At 39.5% G+C, this 20,452-nt stretch overlaps 1 protein-coding gene across 1 annotated transcript; it reads left to right on the forward strand.

Moving 5' to 3' along the window:
• The first annotated feature begins 11,151 nt into the window (after positions 1 to 11,151).
• LOC142446499 (olfactory receptor 4C11-like) lies at positions 11,152 to 12,081 on the forward strand. The gene has a single exon (XM_075548248.1). It carries the CDS (start codon positions 11,152 to 11,154, stop codon positions 12,079 to 12,081), a length of 930 nt encoding a protein of 309 aa, XP_075404363.1.
• The last annotated feature ends 8,371 nt before the right edge of the window (positions 12,082 to 20,452 follow it).

A 20,452-nucleotide genomic window follows, 5' to 3' on the forward strand; every position in this document is an offset into this window, starting at 1 on the left:
GGATCTTATTTCCACAGAAATGCCAAGCTGGGATTATTTTCAATACAGATTTAACATTTTAACAATTAAAAAGGTTGAAACTCCAAAAAAACAACAGTAAAATACTTACACGTAGATTTAAGTCCTGAACGTCATCCCTGCCTGTGTCAGAGGCAATCGCACGAGAGGAGCAGAATATAAACTGAGGAGGCGGCATGAGAATGAACAGCTCTTTGGTCGCTGGAAGTAATCCTATTCCCAGAAGCTTTTCTAACCATGTCCTTGCCAAACGGCACTGCCTGGCTCGTCCACCATAATGATACCTCTGGGCATTTTCTGGTCCTAAGTTTGCTGCCTATCTTTGCCTTAGCCTGACTGGGGGAGGCACTGTTTCTCTAGAACTCTCAAAACCGTGTAGTCAGGCAGATAATAGTTCTGGAAATCTTTCTGATTCTGTATTCAACTAATGTATATGAGAAAGGGAGGAGAGAAAAATAGACAAAATTTAGAGTCCAGTACTTACTCTCTTATTATGAATCTAGGCGCTTAGAAATAGACTATGAAAACTACTGACCCTGTGCCTTATACAATTGATGTATGTATATGTATGAATTTTGATAAGAGTTGTATGAGCCCCTAATAAAATGTTTTAAAAAAAACCCAAACTACTGACCCACAGATCATGATTTGTGGCCAGGACCTACCATGACTGAAATAGGGGGATGGGAAACCACTGACAAATGAATAGTAAAGAAAATAGAAGTAATTCATTTGCCCCACAGTTTTGACAAGAGGAAAGTACTAATTATTAAGTATAAGAAAAATGGATGAAATGGAGAAAGTCATCAACCAAATGTAAGAATTTCCAGTTTTTTCCCTCTGCCATTGAATATTTATATGAGGTATAGGCTTATTCCAATATATGCATTCTTTTTAACAAATTCAGGTAATAAGTATTTTCCCACATATATAAAACTTCAATAAATCATGTTTAGCATTACTTATCCAGTTCTGATAAATACACTGAAAAAAATTAAAAGTAATAACCATCAGAATAGCTTAAGTAGATATTTATTGCTTTAAATGTGTAACATAATTTAGTATGCATAGCATAATTTAGGATTCATAGTTTGACAGAGTAATTATTAGTTCTGTTATGCAAATAGGGACCATTCTGGCTCAAACAAGACTGTCTGCTTTTCTAGTTATTTCTCCCACAGCAGTCTATTCTTATAGTCTATCTATGATTAATTGCAATAGCCACACAAAATACATCGACAATACTCATGTTTAGGAAATTTATTATGACAGTTGAAAAGCTATAATCCAGAAGGGAATGTTTAAGATAGAGCTGTTCAGCCAAGACATATTATAAAGATCTTTTGGGGCTCATAAGAAGTGCTGGAAGGCATACTGTCCTGCTGTAACCTCAACCTGAATCACTCACTCCCCGAGTCAGTGACCCCAGCTCCTTGAATAAAGTGACAGATGCACCCAATTCTAGTTAGTCTCCACCAAAATGCATTCAGCTTAAGCTCTCTTTCAGGAAGCCCAGCTTCCCCAATTAATTGCCCAGGCAGCCTCCTCCACTAGTCAGTCTCACTCCAGGAAGCACACAGCTTCACTTCTCTGCTGGCTAGGGCATCCACTCCTCTGTCTTCCTGCTCTGCTTCCTGGTTCTGCTATTGCTGCCCATTAATCACACCTTTGGTGGCAACGCTCTTTTCCCTAGCTCAAGGACCTTCATTGTGCAGGATCTCGGTGTCCACAGCACACGCTCTGCTCCTGACTCTTGTTACTTGTACAATCCCCCTGTGCTTCTCTCAGAGGGCCCATTTTATATGTGGAAAAATGAAAATCAAGAAATCCATGTTTGTGCTCTTTCCAAAGAAAGTTGACCCAATAGAAATCTCAAATTATAAATCTATATAAGTGATATCACATGCATGTAAAAATTTGCTGAAGTTTATTGCAGCAGTACATTGACAGGAAGCTGCCAGAGCTTCAGGCTGGATTTGGGAGAGCACATTGGTCAAAGTATATCATGGTAAAAGTCAGATGGATCTTGGCTGAAAGGAGAGAATGTCAGAAAATGTTTACTTTTGTTGTATTGACTGTGCCAAGGCATTCAACTTGGGGGATCATAACAAACTATGGACAGCTTTGAGTATAATGGGAATTCCAGAACCCTTCGAGGAAGAAAGAAGATAAATTGATGAATTTGAATTATGGTGCTAGTGAAGAATTCTCAGTACCATGGCCTGCCAAGTGAACCAACAAAACTGCTTTGCAAAAAGAACTGCTGAACTACTCCAAAGAAGCAAGGATGTAAGACGGCCTCATGTAATTTGAACATGTGGTTAACGGAGGCCATCCAGTCCCTGGAAAAGGACATGGAGCTTGGTAAGGTAGAAGGGCATTGAAAGGGACTAAGTCCCTCAACAAGGAGTTACACAGTAACTGTGGTGGTGGTTATAATTTATATCAACTTGAGTTTGTAAGAAAGTGTAAGGGGGGGATCCATCCTGTCACTCAGAGATTTGGCCTTTTTCACAAGGAGACACTGAGGTCTGCTCTCCTCTCTCACTGTCCCTTCACATTTCTCATGCTATGGCTTCTGGGCCTATCTCCAAGGGCAATTCCATATGGCTGCCTCACCCTGACAGCTGTCAGCACCCTGACGTGTTCACACCAACCTTAGATGATCCATGGCACTGTGCACCCCTTAGCGTGTGATCCTCCTGCATGCAGATTCACCTTGTTGCCCCATAGGCTTGCAGCTACATGAGTACAAAGGGAGCTTCAACTATCACTGGGCCTATGAACTGAAGTTGAACTGAGCAAGGATGCCTTAGTTATAGAAGAGTCCTTCCTGATATAAAGCTCTTTCTTATACTTATATGTTTGTGAGGATGGTGCTGGGTGTTGACGATTGTTTGTTGTGTGTCAATGTTTGTTGCTGTGTATCAGAACTAACACAATGGCACTTACCAGCCCAAACAGAATCATTTAAAAAGCATATGCCTATTGTAAGGACACAATTACTTATCCTGTATATGTATATGATAATCTAAGAGGTAACTCTTTTTCTCTCATGTCTTAAAGAAAGGGAGTTGACATAATAAAGACACGTGGAAAGTATTAGTCCAAAGGGCCAAAGTAAGTCCCCATAGTTCTTGGTTACGACCACCAAATTCTAGGGTTAAAAAAAAATCCTATTAGAAGGATCTCACAGGGAACATAAATCAAAATTCTGGTGATTTGATAAGTGGGATGGTGCAACTTACAGCAAATAAATATATATAAAGTAATATAACATAATGAGGAATCAGGAGGTGGTATATTCAGGAAGGAAGAGGATGAAGGGATAAAGGAGCTGATATCAATGATTTTAAAAATAAAAGAAAATTTATTGAAAATGATGATGGCAGCAATTGTTGAATTATGCTTGATCTAATAGAACTATTGATTGTAATAATATATGTAAGAGCTCCCAATAAAATGCTAAAAAAATCAACAACAAGGGCTACTGTATTTTATTTAAACAAAGTCTTGGATAGATTAAGAGAAAAATGTTGAACAAAATGCAATATCATTTTTTCCCCAGGAATAGCTTATTAGCGGGCGCTCCCAGATGAGTTTCTGTGACCTAGGGCAATAGGTCAGGGAAGTTTTGCTACTTCCTCACTGACTCATAGTCCTACAGGGGACAACACTGGAGAAACAATGTGGAAATTGTGCCCGATCTGACCTCACAAAACTGAGGCAAAACACTAAGGGCGTGCAACAGAACAGCAAGGGGAACAAAGCAAGGAATCCCCGAAGGAGTACCAAAAATAGACTTTGGGTCCAGAGTGGGATGCCCCATCACTCTTGACCAGAAAAAAACTCCTAAAGGTAGACAAACAGACCTGAACTATTTACATGCTTTTCTGATTTTTGTTGTTGTTATTGGTGTTTTTGATGTTGTCATTGTTTTGTTTTCTTTTGTCACTTTGTTTTTCTCTGCCTTGTTTTTGTTTGTATATTATTATCTCTGCAGGTCTATGGAGGTAAGGTAGGCTGGATAAACAATCTGGAGGGAAGACAACGGGAGTGATGGTTCCAGGAAGAAATTTCAAGTAGGAGGTGGGAGAAATGAAGTGGTGCTAACCAACGCAAGGACAAGGGAACAACTAGTGAACCAAAATCAGTGGCATGGCGGGTGAAAGAGGCCTTTATCAAAGGCAATGTAATGGAGAGTAACCAAAATGAAAGCTGAGCATGTTAGTGGGACAAGAGGAAAGTTAAAGGAATAGAGGAAAGAACTAGGAGGCAAAGAGCATTTATAGAGGTCTAAATACACGCAGGTACATATGTAAATATAATTTACATATTATGGTGGGTAAATAGATCTATGTGCATATATTTATAGGTTTAGTATTAAGGTAGCAGATGGACATTGGGTCTCTGCTCAAGTACTCCCTCAATGGAAGAATGCTTTATTCTTTTAAATTGGCATTGCATGATGCTCACCTGGCCGACACAATCACTGAAGACAAATGGGTGAATAAGGAAATTAAGAGAAGAAAGGTGATGGTGCATCAAAAGATACAGTGTCTGGGTCTTAAAGGCTCGAAGGTAAACAAGTGCCATCTAGCTAACAAGCAACAAAGCCCACATGGAAGAACACACCAACCTGTGTGATCATGAGATGTTGAAGGGATCAAGTATCAGGCTTCAAAGAACAGAAAATCATATCATTGTGAATGAAGGGGAGTGCAGATGGAGGACCCAAAGCCCATCTGTAGGCAATTGGACATTCCCTTGCAGAATGGTGATGGGGAGGAGACAATCCAGGTAGGGTGCAGGAGAGCAAGAATAAATCATACAACTATTCTCTAGTTCTTAAATGCTTCCCTCGCCCTCCCCCCAATATGATCCCAATTCTACCTTACAAATACAGCTAGACCAGAGAAAATGCACTGGTACAGATAGGAATTGGAAGCACAGAGAATCCAGGACAGATGACCACTTCAGGACCTGTGCTGAGAATGGTGATTCAGGGAGGGTGGAGGGAAGGTGGGGGTAGAAACAGGGAACCAATTACAAGGATCTACATATAACGCCCTCCCTGTGTGCTGGTCAACAGAAAAGTGGGTGATGGGAGATGTCTGACAGTGTACAAAATGAAAAATGATAATAATTTACAAATTATCAAGAGTTTAAGAGGGAGGGGGCGTGGGGAGTGAGGGGGAAAATGAGGAACTGATATTAGGGGCTCAAGTAGAAAGCAAATATTTTGAGAATGATGAGGGAAAAAAGTGCACAAATGTGCTTGACACAATGGCTGGACTGTGATAAGAGTTGTATGAACTCCCAATGAAATGATTTTAAAAAACAAAACACAAAGTCATAAATTGACCAGGATTATTTGTTGGATAGAGACTGTCAGCCTCACCAATACTGTGGGCCTTAGTCACCTTTGAGGTCTAGAAATGAATTCTTTCAGTGATTTTTCTGTCAAACAATAAACATTCTACCATAAGAACAATAGCACTAGGGACAGATGCACACCTCAGAATCTTCAAATATTTGAAATTAAAAGAGGGCCGTGCAGTTAACAGTTCATCACATATCTGACAATGTCACCAGGGTAACACATACACTCACACACTTACACATGCACAAATACACACTTGTGTGCGTGCATGCGGGTGCACACTATGTGTATATGCAGATGTGTATGGCCACATAAAGACCCCCTTACACACACACTGTGGGCTTCAGATAATTCATGGAAAAATGTATTCTTTCTCTATCTTGGTATAATAGCATAATTGGATATGCAACAAGCCGTTAACTGCAAGATCAGTGGTTAGAGCTGAATACATGATCTATGGGGATAAGCTATCTGAAAATTGTATAGCCTCAGAAACCTTATGTATGGTTTCCGTGAGGCAGAATCAACTCTTAGACAGTAGGTATACATTCACGTATATGTGTGTGTCACATGTAATCACTGGTTCTGGTTCTACAGAATACCGATGGAAGTTAGACTGAGCCTATTACTTTTTAAAGGATGATCATAATGATAAATGGCCATGGTTGTCTCATTAAATGAAGGGTGCATACTATCAATATGAGTCATTGCTGTGGACGCCAACCTTAACACCTGAGAGAGGGAGTTTACCAGGTTGTTCCATACTACTGTCACTATGTGAACTCTGTTTCCATAGCACCATATACAGCCTACACTCAGGGTAGAAACTACGCTCTGCCTCCCAGAGGACAGAGTAGCTAATGGAGCATGGCAGTTTTAGAAAGGAACTTTGATTGTTATATTCCATCACTCATTTCCATCAGCTTGGACATAAGAATATTCATTTCCTGCATACTAAAAATCGCTGCCATTAACTAGATGCCAATTAATAGGACCCTATAGACAGCATAGAACTGCTCTTGTATGTTTCTGAGACCGTAAATACTTAAAGGAATAGAAAGTCCTGTCTTTCTCCCTCAGAATTATTGGTGGTTTAAAACTTCTGACCTTGCCCAATATGTAAACACTAAGCCAGTAGGCCATCTCTGGATTTCCTATTAATGAAAATAAAAGTAATCCCATCGCCATGGAGTTGACAGTTACTATAGCAACTGTAGTTGGCATTGACTCCCAGAGTAGAACCGCCTCTGTGCGTTTTTGAAACAGTCATTTTGATAGGGGGTGAAAGTTCCATCTTTCTCCCTCAGAGCCGGGGATGTTCCCTGTAGTGTGGCTGTCCTTCACTACTCTATTATTTCCTGACTTGTCTAAAGCTTTCCAGTGACAACCAAGAGTTCCTTCAAGTAGTTCCTCTACTCGCTGCCCTTTGACATTCTCATCACAGTAAATAAAAGAAGTATTTATTTTAAATCATAGAAAAACAACCCAAGAATTATGGTTCTTATAGGAGAATGGTATTGGGAACCAAGATAGAGACTCTAGAAATCCATCATTTTAATAATAATAAAAACCATTTGTGGCCAAAATACCTTTAATTTTAATATTAAGACACATGCCACACCCAAACCCTCCATAATCTAAGAAGACAAACTGTAGATAAGTTCTGTATCACACCTGGCTCATGGTTCTTAATTGGGAGGAAAGGGACACTTCGGGCATGATCTTCCCCAGACGCCTATATTTTGCATCATTCAGGTTAAATACTCCAGGGAAGGCAAAAGAGATGCATTTCACAGTCAAATTCTTGTGTGTGGTTGCATTTCATAGCATGTGGGATGATATTGTGTCCAATGTAGATTGGCTGCTCATGACCAGATGAGAACATACGCATCTAAGATTTAAAAAAAAAAAAAAGATACTGGGTCTAGAATAATCCAAAGTTTAGAAGCTCATCCTTTATTGTTGTTCCTCATTTGGGTGTGTGGCTTCCACATGAATATGGCAAGAAAAGGAGCAACTGTGCATTGCACCCTCTACATGAAGTCTGGTGAGGTTTACGGTACAACGATTTAGTTGTGTTTACTATGTGGAGAAAACTCATCTGTTCCATGGCATTACAATAACTCTAAAATACGTAGAAGGTGCATTTGGAAGGACGAGAGTGCAGGGACTTTACTAGATGGGATTTACAATCTAAAGTAACAGGTGGAAATAAAAGATGGCATGATTCTTCTATTTTACTGTAAACCTTTGCACCAAAACAAAGGTTGTGCTTAACAGAAACTAATAAATCAGAAAACATGAGGGGGAACAAGGCGTGAGCACTACAAGGTAAGGGACACTGGTAGATGGAGGTGAAGTAGAAACAAATAGAAGATTTGAGTGTTCAGAAGCACTGCAAACGGGATGATTTTGTCATGGGTAAAGTAGGCTAGAGGCTTCACATCCCAAGGCACCTGAGCGCACTATCTTATGGTCCTCAGTAGAATTGTATGTGTAGCAAATGTCTCTGAATTCTTTTACTCATTCAATACATTTTAATACATATATATTTTAATACATATATATTTAGTACTCGCTTTGGAGGCACATAAAATATGTGCATATTCATTACCTACTACTGTTTTCTAGGCAAGCAGTTTCTTTATGAGCAGACAAAAATCACTGTTTTTGCGTTGTTTTATTTACTGTATCTCACTTGGGTATACGTCAGTTACATTAATTAGGAAATATGTGTGCATCTCCTAACATGAGTGCTCATATAATGCTGTTTAGGTTGCTAGTTCCCATTGGATCGATTCCTACAAGCATTCACATACCTACAGATTAGAAATGTGTTCCACACAGTTTGCAAGGCTAGCATTAGAGTGATTAGTGCTTAACCCTCTGCGCTACTCAATGACCTATTTACATATGATAAGTTATCAAGGATTTCATTTCACTGAGCTTCATAATTAACGCTTGTGTATGGAAGCATCAGTCAAGGCATCAGCCAGTGTATTGCATTGGGAATCTCTGCTGCACGAGACCACTAGATAAAAAAAATGTAAAATACGCCAAAGTGTCTCTTAAGAACTGAAATATGCCTACCCGATGGCGTTGCATTTTCAATTGCTGAAATGAATAAAGAAGAATTGGTGTCTTTTGAATTATGTCGTATTACGAAGAATCCTGAAGGTAGCAGAAGATGAAAGTAATCTGTCTTGGGAAAGACTAGCCACTGCTCTCCTTATAGGCTTAGAAGTAAGGATGGCAAGACTTGGGCTCAAGATTTTGGACATTATGAGAAGAGATCAGCCCCTGGAAAAATAAATTATCCCTGATACAGTACGGAGCCAGCAAAACAGAAGAAGGTGCAGGACGAGATGGATGAACAGCTGCAACAATGTGCTCAAATATACTGTGAGGATGTGCAGGATGGGCCAGTGCTTTGTCATGTACCTAAGGTAACTGGGAGTTTGAACTTGCTCAAAAGCACCAAAGAATAACTCATATAGAGCTCATCTCACTGCAGTTAACTCCCCCTTTCAATCATATCAACACTATAGAGGATTTCTGAACCTATACATCTTTAGTGCATTGAACAGCCTCATGTTTCTGCAGCAGAGAGGCTGGTGGGTAGGAACTTCCCAGCCAGCAGTTAGCAGTCTGTTTATGAGAGTACCACCAGGGAGTTATTTATGTATACATGTATGAGGCACTTGAAAAAGTTTGCAGAATATATAATAAAAATAATGTGACTTTTCCATAAACTACTGAAAGCACCCTTCTGTGTGTGTGTGTAAGCCCACTCGTGTGTGTGTGTGTTTGTGTGTGTATAAGAAGCACGTGTGGGGCAAGCGTTAAGAACTTGGCTGTTCACTGGTAAGTTAGAGTTTGGAACCCACCAAACGTCTCTAAAAGAGAAAGGACTCTGTGACCTTCCACATAAAGTTGTCAGCCAAGCAATCCCCATGGGACAGTTCTGTTCTACCTTTACTCTTAAGAGGGCTATGAATTAGAATACATGTGAGGGTATATAAGAACAACGCACATAGGATTTGCCTATATAGAGAGATACACATACACAAATTGGATTGTATGTATATAACACACAGTGACACATATACATAACATATTTAAAGGCATAGTCTCATTTTTATCTCTTAACTGTTAGAAACTACAAACAAATTTTAATTTCTGCCTACCACAGAAGAGTTAGTGCAGAGTGATTTGCATCTGTAAATAAATTAATCACACTATCTATCTACTATGGTAGAATTTTCAAAATCTTTCTTCTTTAATGTCAACCATACTTAAGACATATTTTCAAATATCACCAACAGATATATCTCTAAAATTACTCTACTTCTGTCACTGATGGCTAGAATGCAGTTTCTTTCTCTAGAACCAACAATTACTATTTCTTGGTACTCTTGGAAATAATTTACATAAAAGCTTACATGGGTGATCAACATTGTCCTTATTCCATTGTGGATATTTTTATTCTAAGTTTATGCATATGACTTCAGACAGTTTGTTTCACAGTATATTTTAAAGATACTTGCCTCTATGTCTGCTTTTTAACAATTCCCGATTCCATGAAAGTTAGGCTTACTTCATTCATCAGCCTTCTAATGAGCATTTATATTTTTCTCTTCTTTGACTAGCACAGAACAGGCAATGATACTCTTTGTATTTAGAAGTAAATATAAAGGAAACTGAACCAGTGACTGACAGAGATATAGTATGCTGTCTGTAACACCCTCAGAGATTGTACTTACTTAAACTGCTACCCGCAAAGGCATTTAATGGTGATAGTCCATGATGAGCAAGCATTATCTGTTAGCGATTGTTGATTTTAGTGGTTCTTCTAGCTGTCCATTTTATATCCAATATTCTTCAACAACGCCCTAGTTAAAATGCCTCAAGTTTCTTTAGTCTACCGAATTCATTTTCCAGTGTATTCTCTGTCCATGCATATGAGGCATTTTAAATATCTAGCCCTGAGTCAGGCATGTAGTTTGATAAAACGAATAGTACAAGTTTTCTTTTTAGGTCTACTTCTCTTAATTAAAGTTAGGATATAAGAAATAAAGAATAAATGCTACAAGAATTACACTGAGAATCGTCTGCTAGAATTTAGAGTTTTGTGAGATCCTTATTTTAGAAGCAGTTAACTTGAAATAGAACTAGATGCCCTGGTGTATAGCTAACACTAATTTTCCTTTCACTTCATCCATAGTGTTTTCCTCTTTCCTAAGAAAATATATTAAAGGACCCAGGAAAACCATGACTAAAGAGAACACTATTTGAGAACATAGTAGGATCAAATTTTGTAATTGGACTACGAGGCTCAAACTATAAAGAGCCTGGAAGTAAGTCACATTCAAATTTTCTCTATTTTTTTCCAGCACACGGACTCCGCAAGATGCTTGTGGGAAACTGAAAATACACATCACACTCGGGAAATGATCCACTCATGTCAAATACTTAATATTAATATTGATTGTTGATAGAGTCATTTTCTTTTTCATGATTTTCCTATTACAAACTCTTTCTAGCAACTTAGATATAGAAGTATTAGGAGGTTCACTTTATTCACAAACGAGAAACAAACATGTAAGCAATTACCTCAAAGTAAGTGGCAGTTCCCTCATGAGGCACAGGGATTCGAACTACAAGCACAGTATTCATTGCACAAAACTCCGTATGTCTTCCTTTCAGATGAAGGATTCCTCACCTCTACTTTCACTACATCTCCTGAAACAATGCATCAGAACAAAAGCATCACTGAATTCATACTGCTAGGACTGACACAGGATCCTGTGAAGCAGAAAGTGGTGTTTATAATTGTCTTGATTTACTACACTGGAAGTATGGTGGGAAATTTGCTCATTATTACGACCATCAAGTTCAGTCGATCTCTAGGGAGTCCTATGTATTTCTTTCTCTTTTACTTATCCTTTGCTGATATGTGCTTAACAACTAGCACCGCCCCGAGACTACTTGCAGATGCTCTGTCTGCAAAGAAAGCCATGTCCTACAATGAGTGCATGACGCAGGTCTTTACGATGCATGTATTTGGCGCCATGGAGATCTTTGTCCTCATCTTCATGGCTGCTGATCGCTATGTGGCCATCTGCAAGCCTCTGCACTACTTAACCATTATGAGAAGACAGGTTTGCATCATCTTGATTATTCTTGCCTGGGTTTGTTCTTTTATCCATTCTACAGTTCAGATTTCCCTGGCCTTGAAACTGCCTTTCTGTGGACCCAATCTGATCGATCATTACTGTTGTGATTTGCAGCCCTTGTTGAAACTTGCCTGTATGGACACTTATGAGATCAACCTCCTACTGGTGTTCAATAGTGGGGCTCTTTGTTCGACTAGTTTCTTGCTTCTGATAATCTCATACTTTGTCATCTTGCATTCACTGAGAATCCACAGTGCAGAAGGCAGGAAGAAGGCGCTTTCCACCTGCACCTCTCACATCATTGTAGTCGTCATATCATTTGGCCCATGCATATTCGTCTATACACGTCCAGCAACCACTTTCTCTGTGGACAAAATGGTGACTCTCTTTTATACCATCGGGACACCTTTACTCAACCCTCTCATCTACACACTAAGGAATGCAGAAGTAAAGACTGCCATGCGAAAGCTGTGGCGAATCAAATTTACCTCACAAAACAAATGATGAATGAGAGTATGATGACGTATTCAGTAATAGAATATTCTGTACAGACGTCAAATACAACGATATTTATTATTGTATAATGGCTAATGATTATACGGGTGTGAGTAATTGAGCATTCTTTCTACTTACCACATAATATGAATGTCTATCCTAATTTTTGGTATTTCAACTAGAAACAATGTCAGAATGATTTAGATACATATGGATAAGTTTGCCTCAATCTTTCACGGAAAGTTCAATTCTGCCCCGCTGGCCGTGAACTAGACATACTAGCTCTGAGTCTTCACTCCCACACAATCACAGCTGTACCACCTTGTGAAAATCTGCAAATGTATTGCAATCAACTCTCTTTGGTCTTAAATTCTACTTAAAAAAATCATTTTATTAGGGGCTCATAGAACTCTTATCACCATCCAAATACATTCCATTTGATTCTTCCAGGTCAATTGAATTCCCTCTATCAGATCATCCATTCTATGTAGATTCTATTCTATCTAGACCTGTTTTATTCTATCTAGAATATAGATCTATTCTCTCTAGATCGTCCCTTCTATCATCCATTCTATCTAATTCATGTTTGAAGAGGCCCATGTTTCTGAATCAGAAGTTGTGCTTTTTTGTAGTGCTTGTTTTCATTCTGATAATCTAAGCTAATTCTGATGTTATTTATCATTGTTTCCAATGGATATTGAGATAATTAGAGAGATGGTAGATAATAGATAAACTGCAAATTTGTCCCTTTAAATATAGCTGTTTGAGGCCATTCCTACAGGTACTGACTGGGGAAGTTCATTGTTTGCTGACCTTCTGGTTTACCAGCCATGATTAGCTTCTCCAGGAACTAATCCAAAATATATGATATACAATCTTACTATCCTCACTGGCATAGTGGTATTCTGAATAAAATTTTTTTTCAGAAATTCTTGATTATTAGAACATGTATATTTAATCATAAGGATCATCTGTTTCATGTGCATATCTGAAGGAAATATCATTAGGCATAGAGGAATATAAATTTATGTCACAATGTAAAAATGAGTGGGTCTTTGAACAGTCTATAGGGGGTCAAATTGACCGAAGCAATTCCAAAGATGAAGTAGGAAAATTAGAAGGTAGTAGGTCTTTGTTAATGGTAGAAGAACAATTAGGTAAAGGAAGCTAAGAACACTTGCAGAAATTGTAACTGAATAACACATGTAAGTATTCTCAATTGTAATTGAATCACACATGTACAAATTGTTGAATGAGTGTCTGTTATATTCATTTTTTCAACATAAATAAATTCAAATAAACTACTAAAAAGTAATTAATATGCATGTCAATATCACAAAAACCATATTTCCTGATGTCTTTTTGTAGAAATATTTACAAGATAATACCAATTTTCTATCTATCTTAATGATCCTGATGCTTCTGAGATAGTTCAGACTCAGCGTGCCTTTCTATCTTGGCATTTGCCTAATTCAGGCAATATTAACTGACGAACAGTAGAAAAAATTGTGAACCTACATTAGTTTTATGTCAACTATCAGGAAACTTAAGATGGACAAAACGCAACATAGACAGGCTTTTATAGTCAAAATACAGATCCCTGTCCAGAGTGACATAAGTGTGTTTAAGTAGGTAGCACCATGAAATAGGTGACTTGTAATTTCATGACTGTTGTTCTTGGTATGTACTGTTGAGTCATATAGACCCTATGTACCTAAAAATGAAATAATGCCCAATCTTGTGCCATCCTCAACTGCTCTTAAGTTTGAGACCATCGAAGTAGCCGCCACGTCAATCCAACTTGTCAAACGCCTTCATCTTTTGTTCTGCCTGATACTTCACCAAGATTGATGTCCTTGTCCAGGGACAGGTCTTCCTGACAATGTGTCTGAAGTACATAACACTAAGTCGGACCAATGCAAGTCACTTTTTTATGGGCTAACTTTGTTGGAATAGGTTGTTAGAGAATGGGAGACAAAAAAGAAAACAATACTGACCTTATTTTCCTGTGCCCTTGGCAAAAACACAGGGTTCAATGTAAACTAAAAGAGACCCAAAAATTGGGAAAATTGGGAAAATATATAGACATAGGAACACAAAGTGTATCAACGATTTTATTGGCACACACTGAAATTTAGCGTCCTCTCTCTCTATCTCTCTTTTTCTTTCTCTCCACATATGTTTGATCATTAGTCTTCTAGGAAGGTGAAGCCTCATCTTTTCCTGAAAATTATAACTGCTGACCTTGAGGCTAGGATCCCAAGGCATAATCCACGACAGCACCAGGGCTGAGCAAAACAGTTGATCAGCTCATCACACATTCACTAACAGTTTGTAGATCAAACAGTGTGCGAAGGCATGGAAACAGAAGGTCAGGGAGAAAACCTGCAATTAGTCTCATTGAAATAGTTTGTTTGTTGACTTAATACATAGTTACATCATCCCTTCTCTGAATTCAATTTGTGTCCTCTTGGTTAAAAAATTATCAATGATAGTTGGGGGGAAATATCATTTTGTTGTTTGTCATTCCCTGATGTGACTGGTCTTCTCCTTAAACCCTCCTCAGTACCTCTAAGTACTTCAAGGCCATAATCATCCCACATACACATGTTTAGTATTTTGAAAAATTCAAGTACATAGTAGTTATTACCTCACTTTCTTGTTTTCTGAATGTGCCAGGTGAGTGCATATTTTCAACTCAATGAGGAGATTCATCATGAAGGCGATCCCAGTATAAAACACAGACATTTTCTTGCCCTTCCTTTCACTACCACACCGGAGTACCAAAGATACAGGTTAGTGAAATAAAACCATAGACATCCATGAGAAGAGCAGCCAAGGAAAGTGCTGTGTGACCCTGCACAGCAATGCATCCCATGGTTGTAAATGTAAGCAGATAAGAATCCACTAGAGCAACAGCATAATTCGTAGCTACCACTATTCCCTCATAATAAGGGAAACACCCCCTTGGAGTCCTGCTGGCATAGAGGGTTACACCTCCAAACCACCAGCCGCTCTGCAGACAAAGATGAGGTACTCTATCCAGAGATGTACAGTCTCAGAAAGCCACAGGGTCCGTTCTACTGTGTCAAATAGGGTCACTAGAAATCTAAATAGACGCAACAGTAGTGATTTTTTAAACCACTAACAGTAGCTGCAACACAAAGGCTACAACAATGGGCTTACGCGTGACGATGGAGAGGATGGTTGAAGACCAGGCAGTGCATCATTCTGCTGTTCATGGGGTTTCTATTACATGCAGCGTCACCATAGATTTGACAGCACCCAACAGCAAAGTCAGCGGCCCAAATACACTTATTGTAATCAGCAAGAACACGATGTTTATGAAGAATTCTACTTTCTATTTCAACTTAGTATATTTTGTTGTTGCTGTTTTGTTTGTTTTATGTTTGTTTATGGTAGATTTTATGTTTGGTCTCAAAGCCAGCATTTCAACCTCACTAGTCACATCTTGTGAAAAGGATGCTGCTTTCAGCTCCCCAAAAGATTTGCATATTGTCAGAGAGACCGGTGCCTGGAGAAGGACATCATCCTTGATAAAGGAGAGAGGCAGGAAAAAAGAGGAAGACACTCAATAATGTGGATTGACTCCAGTACTACAAGGATGGGCTCAAACATAAAAATAATTATGTATAATGAAACACTAATAATCATCAAGAGGAGGGTGCAGGAACTGGCTGTGTTTTGTTCTGTTGTGCATAGCGTCACTGTGAGTCAGAATCTACTCAGTGGCACCTAACAACAACAACAAAGATTCACAACTTTAGAAACCCTTGGCGCTCTGATTTATATGGTCTCTATGAGTCTGAATCTACCCAATAGCTGTAAATTTGGTTTCATTTTTATCTCAGTGGAAACATGCACACACACATATGTGAAAATACCGAAGGTTTTTGCATAGGATAACTTAGGATAATTGGATAACATAAAAAAGCAAAATTACAGAAATTTCATTGTGCTCATGTAGAATCTGTATGTAAATCAAGAGGCTGATCTTCCACCAGAACAAAGAGAGACAAAGTGGTTTAAAATAAGGGAAGGTCTGTGTCAGAGGCCTTGGGAGCACAGAGGTTACTCATTGAGCTGATAACTGCAAGGACAGCAGTTCCAATGCACCAGCTGCTGTGAGGGACAATAATGCGGTTTTCTACTTCTCTAAAGAGATATAGTCTGGGAAACATACAGGTAGTTCTTCCCTGTCGAAGTAGAGTCACTATGAGTTGGCATCAACTAAATGGCAGTGAGTTTAGTTTTGAATTTGGTGTATCAGGGTTCTATCATTTCACCATAACTCTTCAATTTGTATGCCGATCAAATAACCTGAGAAGCTGGACTCTATGTATAGGAATGTAGCATCCAAATTGGAGGAAGATTGATTAACAAGCTGCAATCTGCAGGTGACAGAATCTTGCTTGTTGAAAGTAAAGAGGACTTCATCCACTGGCTAATGCGAATCAAATGCTACAGCCTTCATTACAGATTATGTCTCAATACAAAGACAACAAAACTGTAGGAACACATTCAATCATGAAGTTATCTACTCATAAAAATATCCCCCACATTAATGTTTATTTTATCTGGACAATAATTTTTTTATTATTTTCCTGTTTCACCCTCATATGCAATCAAAGGAATAGATTGAATACATATTACAAATTCTATTTTACGTATGTTTATGAAAAAATTCAATAAAGATAGTGATCACCCATGCCACATGAGAGTGGTATGGTTTCATGTTACGCTTAATTCCCACCTGGAACATGTGTTAGGGAATTTGCTCATTATTGAGACCATCAAATTGAATTAGACTTTTGGGAATCCTACGGTATGATGTTATTTTCTTTTAAAATTGATTGTGTCTGTGAAATAATCATTGACATCCAAGAAACTTTTCTATGGTTGGTGAAGTGTAAAAGAATCAATCAAAATAAAACTGAAAATTCATGTTAGAAGGGCAGTGTAGATTCCCAAGTTGGAACTGTCAACAGAAGCTTTGCGCCACGCTTCTGGAACAGCAGGTTAAAAAGAGCACATGTGCTGTGCGTGCCATGGGCTAGGGCATGAACTGTGCAACGCATCTCTACCACGGTCAGATTCCATTTCATTTTAACACTGCTTGTAATTATTTTGTCAAAGAAACTTTATAAATCCAAACAATATTCTTTTCTTAGTCATATTTTCAAATTAAATTTAGTAAAAGACACTAATCTTTTAATCACACTTCTTTTACTTCTCGGGGACATTCAGAAATCTCCTGTCAACACTAGTATCCCAAGATGACATGCAATGCATGAGGAGGGCCATATACTTAACAGACAATGGAAATGGCTTGGAAATTATTGAACGGTATTGATCCCTGTGACCTTAGAAAGCAGCCATTATTAACTCCTCCTGCCTTTAAAGCACTTTTGTGATCTGAAGAACTGCCAAATTAATGTCCTTCTCCATATTTCCACATAAAGAATCAAGGAGAGCCTGGTTTACTTTTAGCAAAGCTACATACAGATCCTTCTTAGTCTCATTGTCTGCTTCACAAAGAATAGCTGAGCACTTTCTTCCACTGAACAACAGGGACAAAATGTTTAACTTTGACCATGCATTTCTTCTTCCCTGAGGAACTTGAACTATGAGCCACACTCTGCATGAACCTTGAAACAGCACTTCATGAAGGGCTTCATCAGCCCTTCATCTTCTAAAATGAGTATTTCCTTCTCACAAACCACTCTATGGTACACTATCCTCTTATACCGCTTTCCCATCCCATTTCCCAACACTTGTTTTTCTAGCTTTATTTATTCCCACCTCTGTGAAACAAAATCCCTCACAACACTTTTATTTGAGTCGCAATTCTATTACAGGATCATCTTATTTCTGTGGTTTGTAGATGCTACTGAATTGTGTTTGCATCATAGCAACCCCATGACTCAAAGCTGAACTGCTGCACAAGGTTTCTTGGCTGTGGTGTTTCTCATAGCCAAGAAAGAGTGTGTGTGTCCCACAACACACATATGAGTTGTGTTATGCAGGGTGGACTAAAGAAACAAATTCATAGACACACTCAGATGTGTACAAGAAAGAACTTTATATACAGAGTAATTGAATATTGAGAGAGCATTCCAGCCCAGTTCAGATTAAGTCAATATGTTCCATCTTAGCCCATATGTCTGATTCCAATCTATAAAATCCTCTTCAGACTCACGAAAGAACCTGCAATGATACCGGTTGCAGGAAGATCACAGTCCAGTGGGTGGAAAATCTTGTGGATCCAGTGCCATTGTAGGCATCTCAGCGCTGGCAGGGGTCTTCCCATGGATTCTCAAGTTCTGTGGGCAAGGATCGTACCAGTATAGAGCCATGTGTCTTGTCAGTAGCGTGTCCCACAGGGCATGAGCAGAGAAAGAGAGTGTCTCCTGCCTCTAAGGAAGAAATACAGGAATTCTGAGAGTCCTCAGTGGAAGGCCATGCCCTCACTGAGGCCTCATTGACTATGACTCAATTGACAGACTAGATTCCACCCCTTCACACTTAATCCTCTCAAATCCCCAACTGACACCAGTTTATGTCACTATCACAAGAGTCTCCGTGGATTTGTTTCTATACTCTACCCGGAGTAACACAATGAGCATTTGAACTGCTTGACAGTTTCCTCCACTAGGACTCTTATACTTATCATACCCAGTGGCGTCCAGCTGAATTCATCTTACAGTGACCTAGCAAAGAGAGTCGAACTGCTCTTCAAGACATCACAACATGCATGCATTACATAAATAATATTTAAAGTATAGTGGTAAGCACATTATAAATGTCTATTAAATGAACTTGATGAAATGGCTGATTAGAGAGTTGGGTCCTTTCTGGGAGACAGTTCAAGGTTTTTCAGGAATCTTGCACCTTATATTTAAAGATGAACTTTATGTTTAGTAAGTCACTTAATTATATCCCCAGTCAAAGAACATTTAATTCTTATGACATGACCCTGCTGAATGCTTGCCCTCATGAAAGATCACTTAAGATAAGGAGAGATCACTGAAGATATAGGTACCATAATAGTATGATGAAGAAGCTAGATAATGAATGAATATCAGAAAAAGTAGGCTCTGGGATCCTAAAATTCACTGTCCTTCAGTCGATGCTAACTTATCACAACCCTATAGACGGGTTACAACTGCCCCTCTGGTTTTCTAAAAACGTAATTCTTTGTGGAACTAGTTCTCCCACAGAACAACTGGTGGTTTCCAACTGCTGCCATTACAGCTGTCTGCCCAACACATCACCACTGTGGCACCAGGGAATTGAGAGACTGCTCTTTAAATAAGTCTCCATCTAAGTGAGGGGCCAACTATATCAACATGGAAGCAATTCACCAGCCTGAGTGATCCCAGGATTGTAAGTGTAACTTCTCAAATACAGAGGAGAGGATGATTGTAGAGCTTTAATTGGGAATACCTGACCATGGATAACCATGGAACTCCACATGGATTCATTCCCAGGCGAATCCCCTCTGAGATATATCGTCAAGGGATGTGAATACCTTGCTATCAGACAGGGCCTTGGAAAGTCGATTATGGTGGTTGTAATCACATATGAAAGTCTCTTTGCAACCCTGAAAGTGCCCTTGGGACCAGGCCCTCAGATCTGTGACCCACGAGTCTCTCTCCTCCCTGTTACACCCCAGTCTGTGCAACACATCAGTCTGGCCCTGGCCTGGGTAGATCCTGCACTGTGACCCTTTCTCAAGATTCCTCTACCATCTTGGGTCACTCCATCCTTAGGAGCCATTTAAGGGAAGACGGGCAGGTCTAGGGCTCCTAAGAGAACAGACCCTGAGTCCCCTGGCTACAGACAGGGATGGGGTCTCCGCGGGATTCAGAATGCTAGCTTGGATACGCTCCCGACGAGGCAAGCATGTTCTCAGCAGAGGATGCCTCTGGTGCGGGCCCGCCATGGTAGGAAACCGGACTCCTGAACCCATCTCCGCGTCCCGTCTTTCTGAGGGCGACAGCCCGCCTCCTCATTGCCGCCGGGTCTCGACCCCTCTCTCTAGTCTGCAGAAAATATTTCAGTGGAAGGAGAGCTCAGTCTTCCTCAAACCAAACTCTTAATCGTGGAGGGGAGACTCGAAGACCTATGAAAGCAAAACCAAAGTCAATGCCGAGTCAATTCTGACCCAGGGAGCTCCTACAATTGCAGAACTGTCCCTGTGGGTTTCCAAGACTGGACCTTTCTTGTCAGAGTAGACTCATCCTTCTCCCTTGGGGCAGCCCTTGGTTTCAAACCGCTGACCTCAGGTGAGCAGCCCAGCACATAACAACTACACCACCGAGGTTGGTAGGGGCATGTGGCGCCTAGACTGACATGT

Source organism: Tenrec ecaudatus, chromosome 4 (genome assembly GCF_050624435.1).
Source record: "Tenrec ecaudatus isolate mTenEca1 chromosome 4, mTenEca1.hap1, whole genome shotgun sequence".
Classification (NCBI taxonomy): domain Eukaryota; kingdom Metazoa; phylum Chordata; class Mammalia; order Afrosoricida; family Tenrecidae; genus Tenrec; species Tenrec ecaudatus.

Bases quoted from the DNA above. Each gene is read 5' to 3' on its own strand.
- LOC142446499 (XM_075548248.1), top strand. From the start codon at position 11,152: ATGCATCAGAACAAAAGCATCACTGAATTCATACTGCTAGGACTGACA.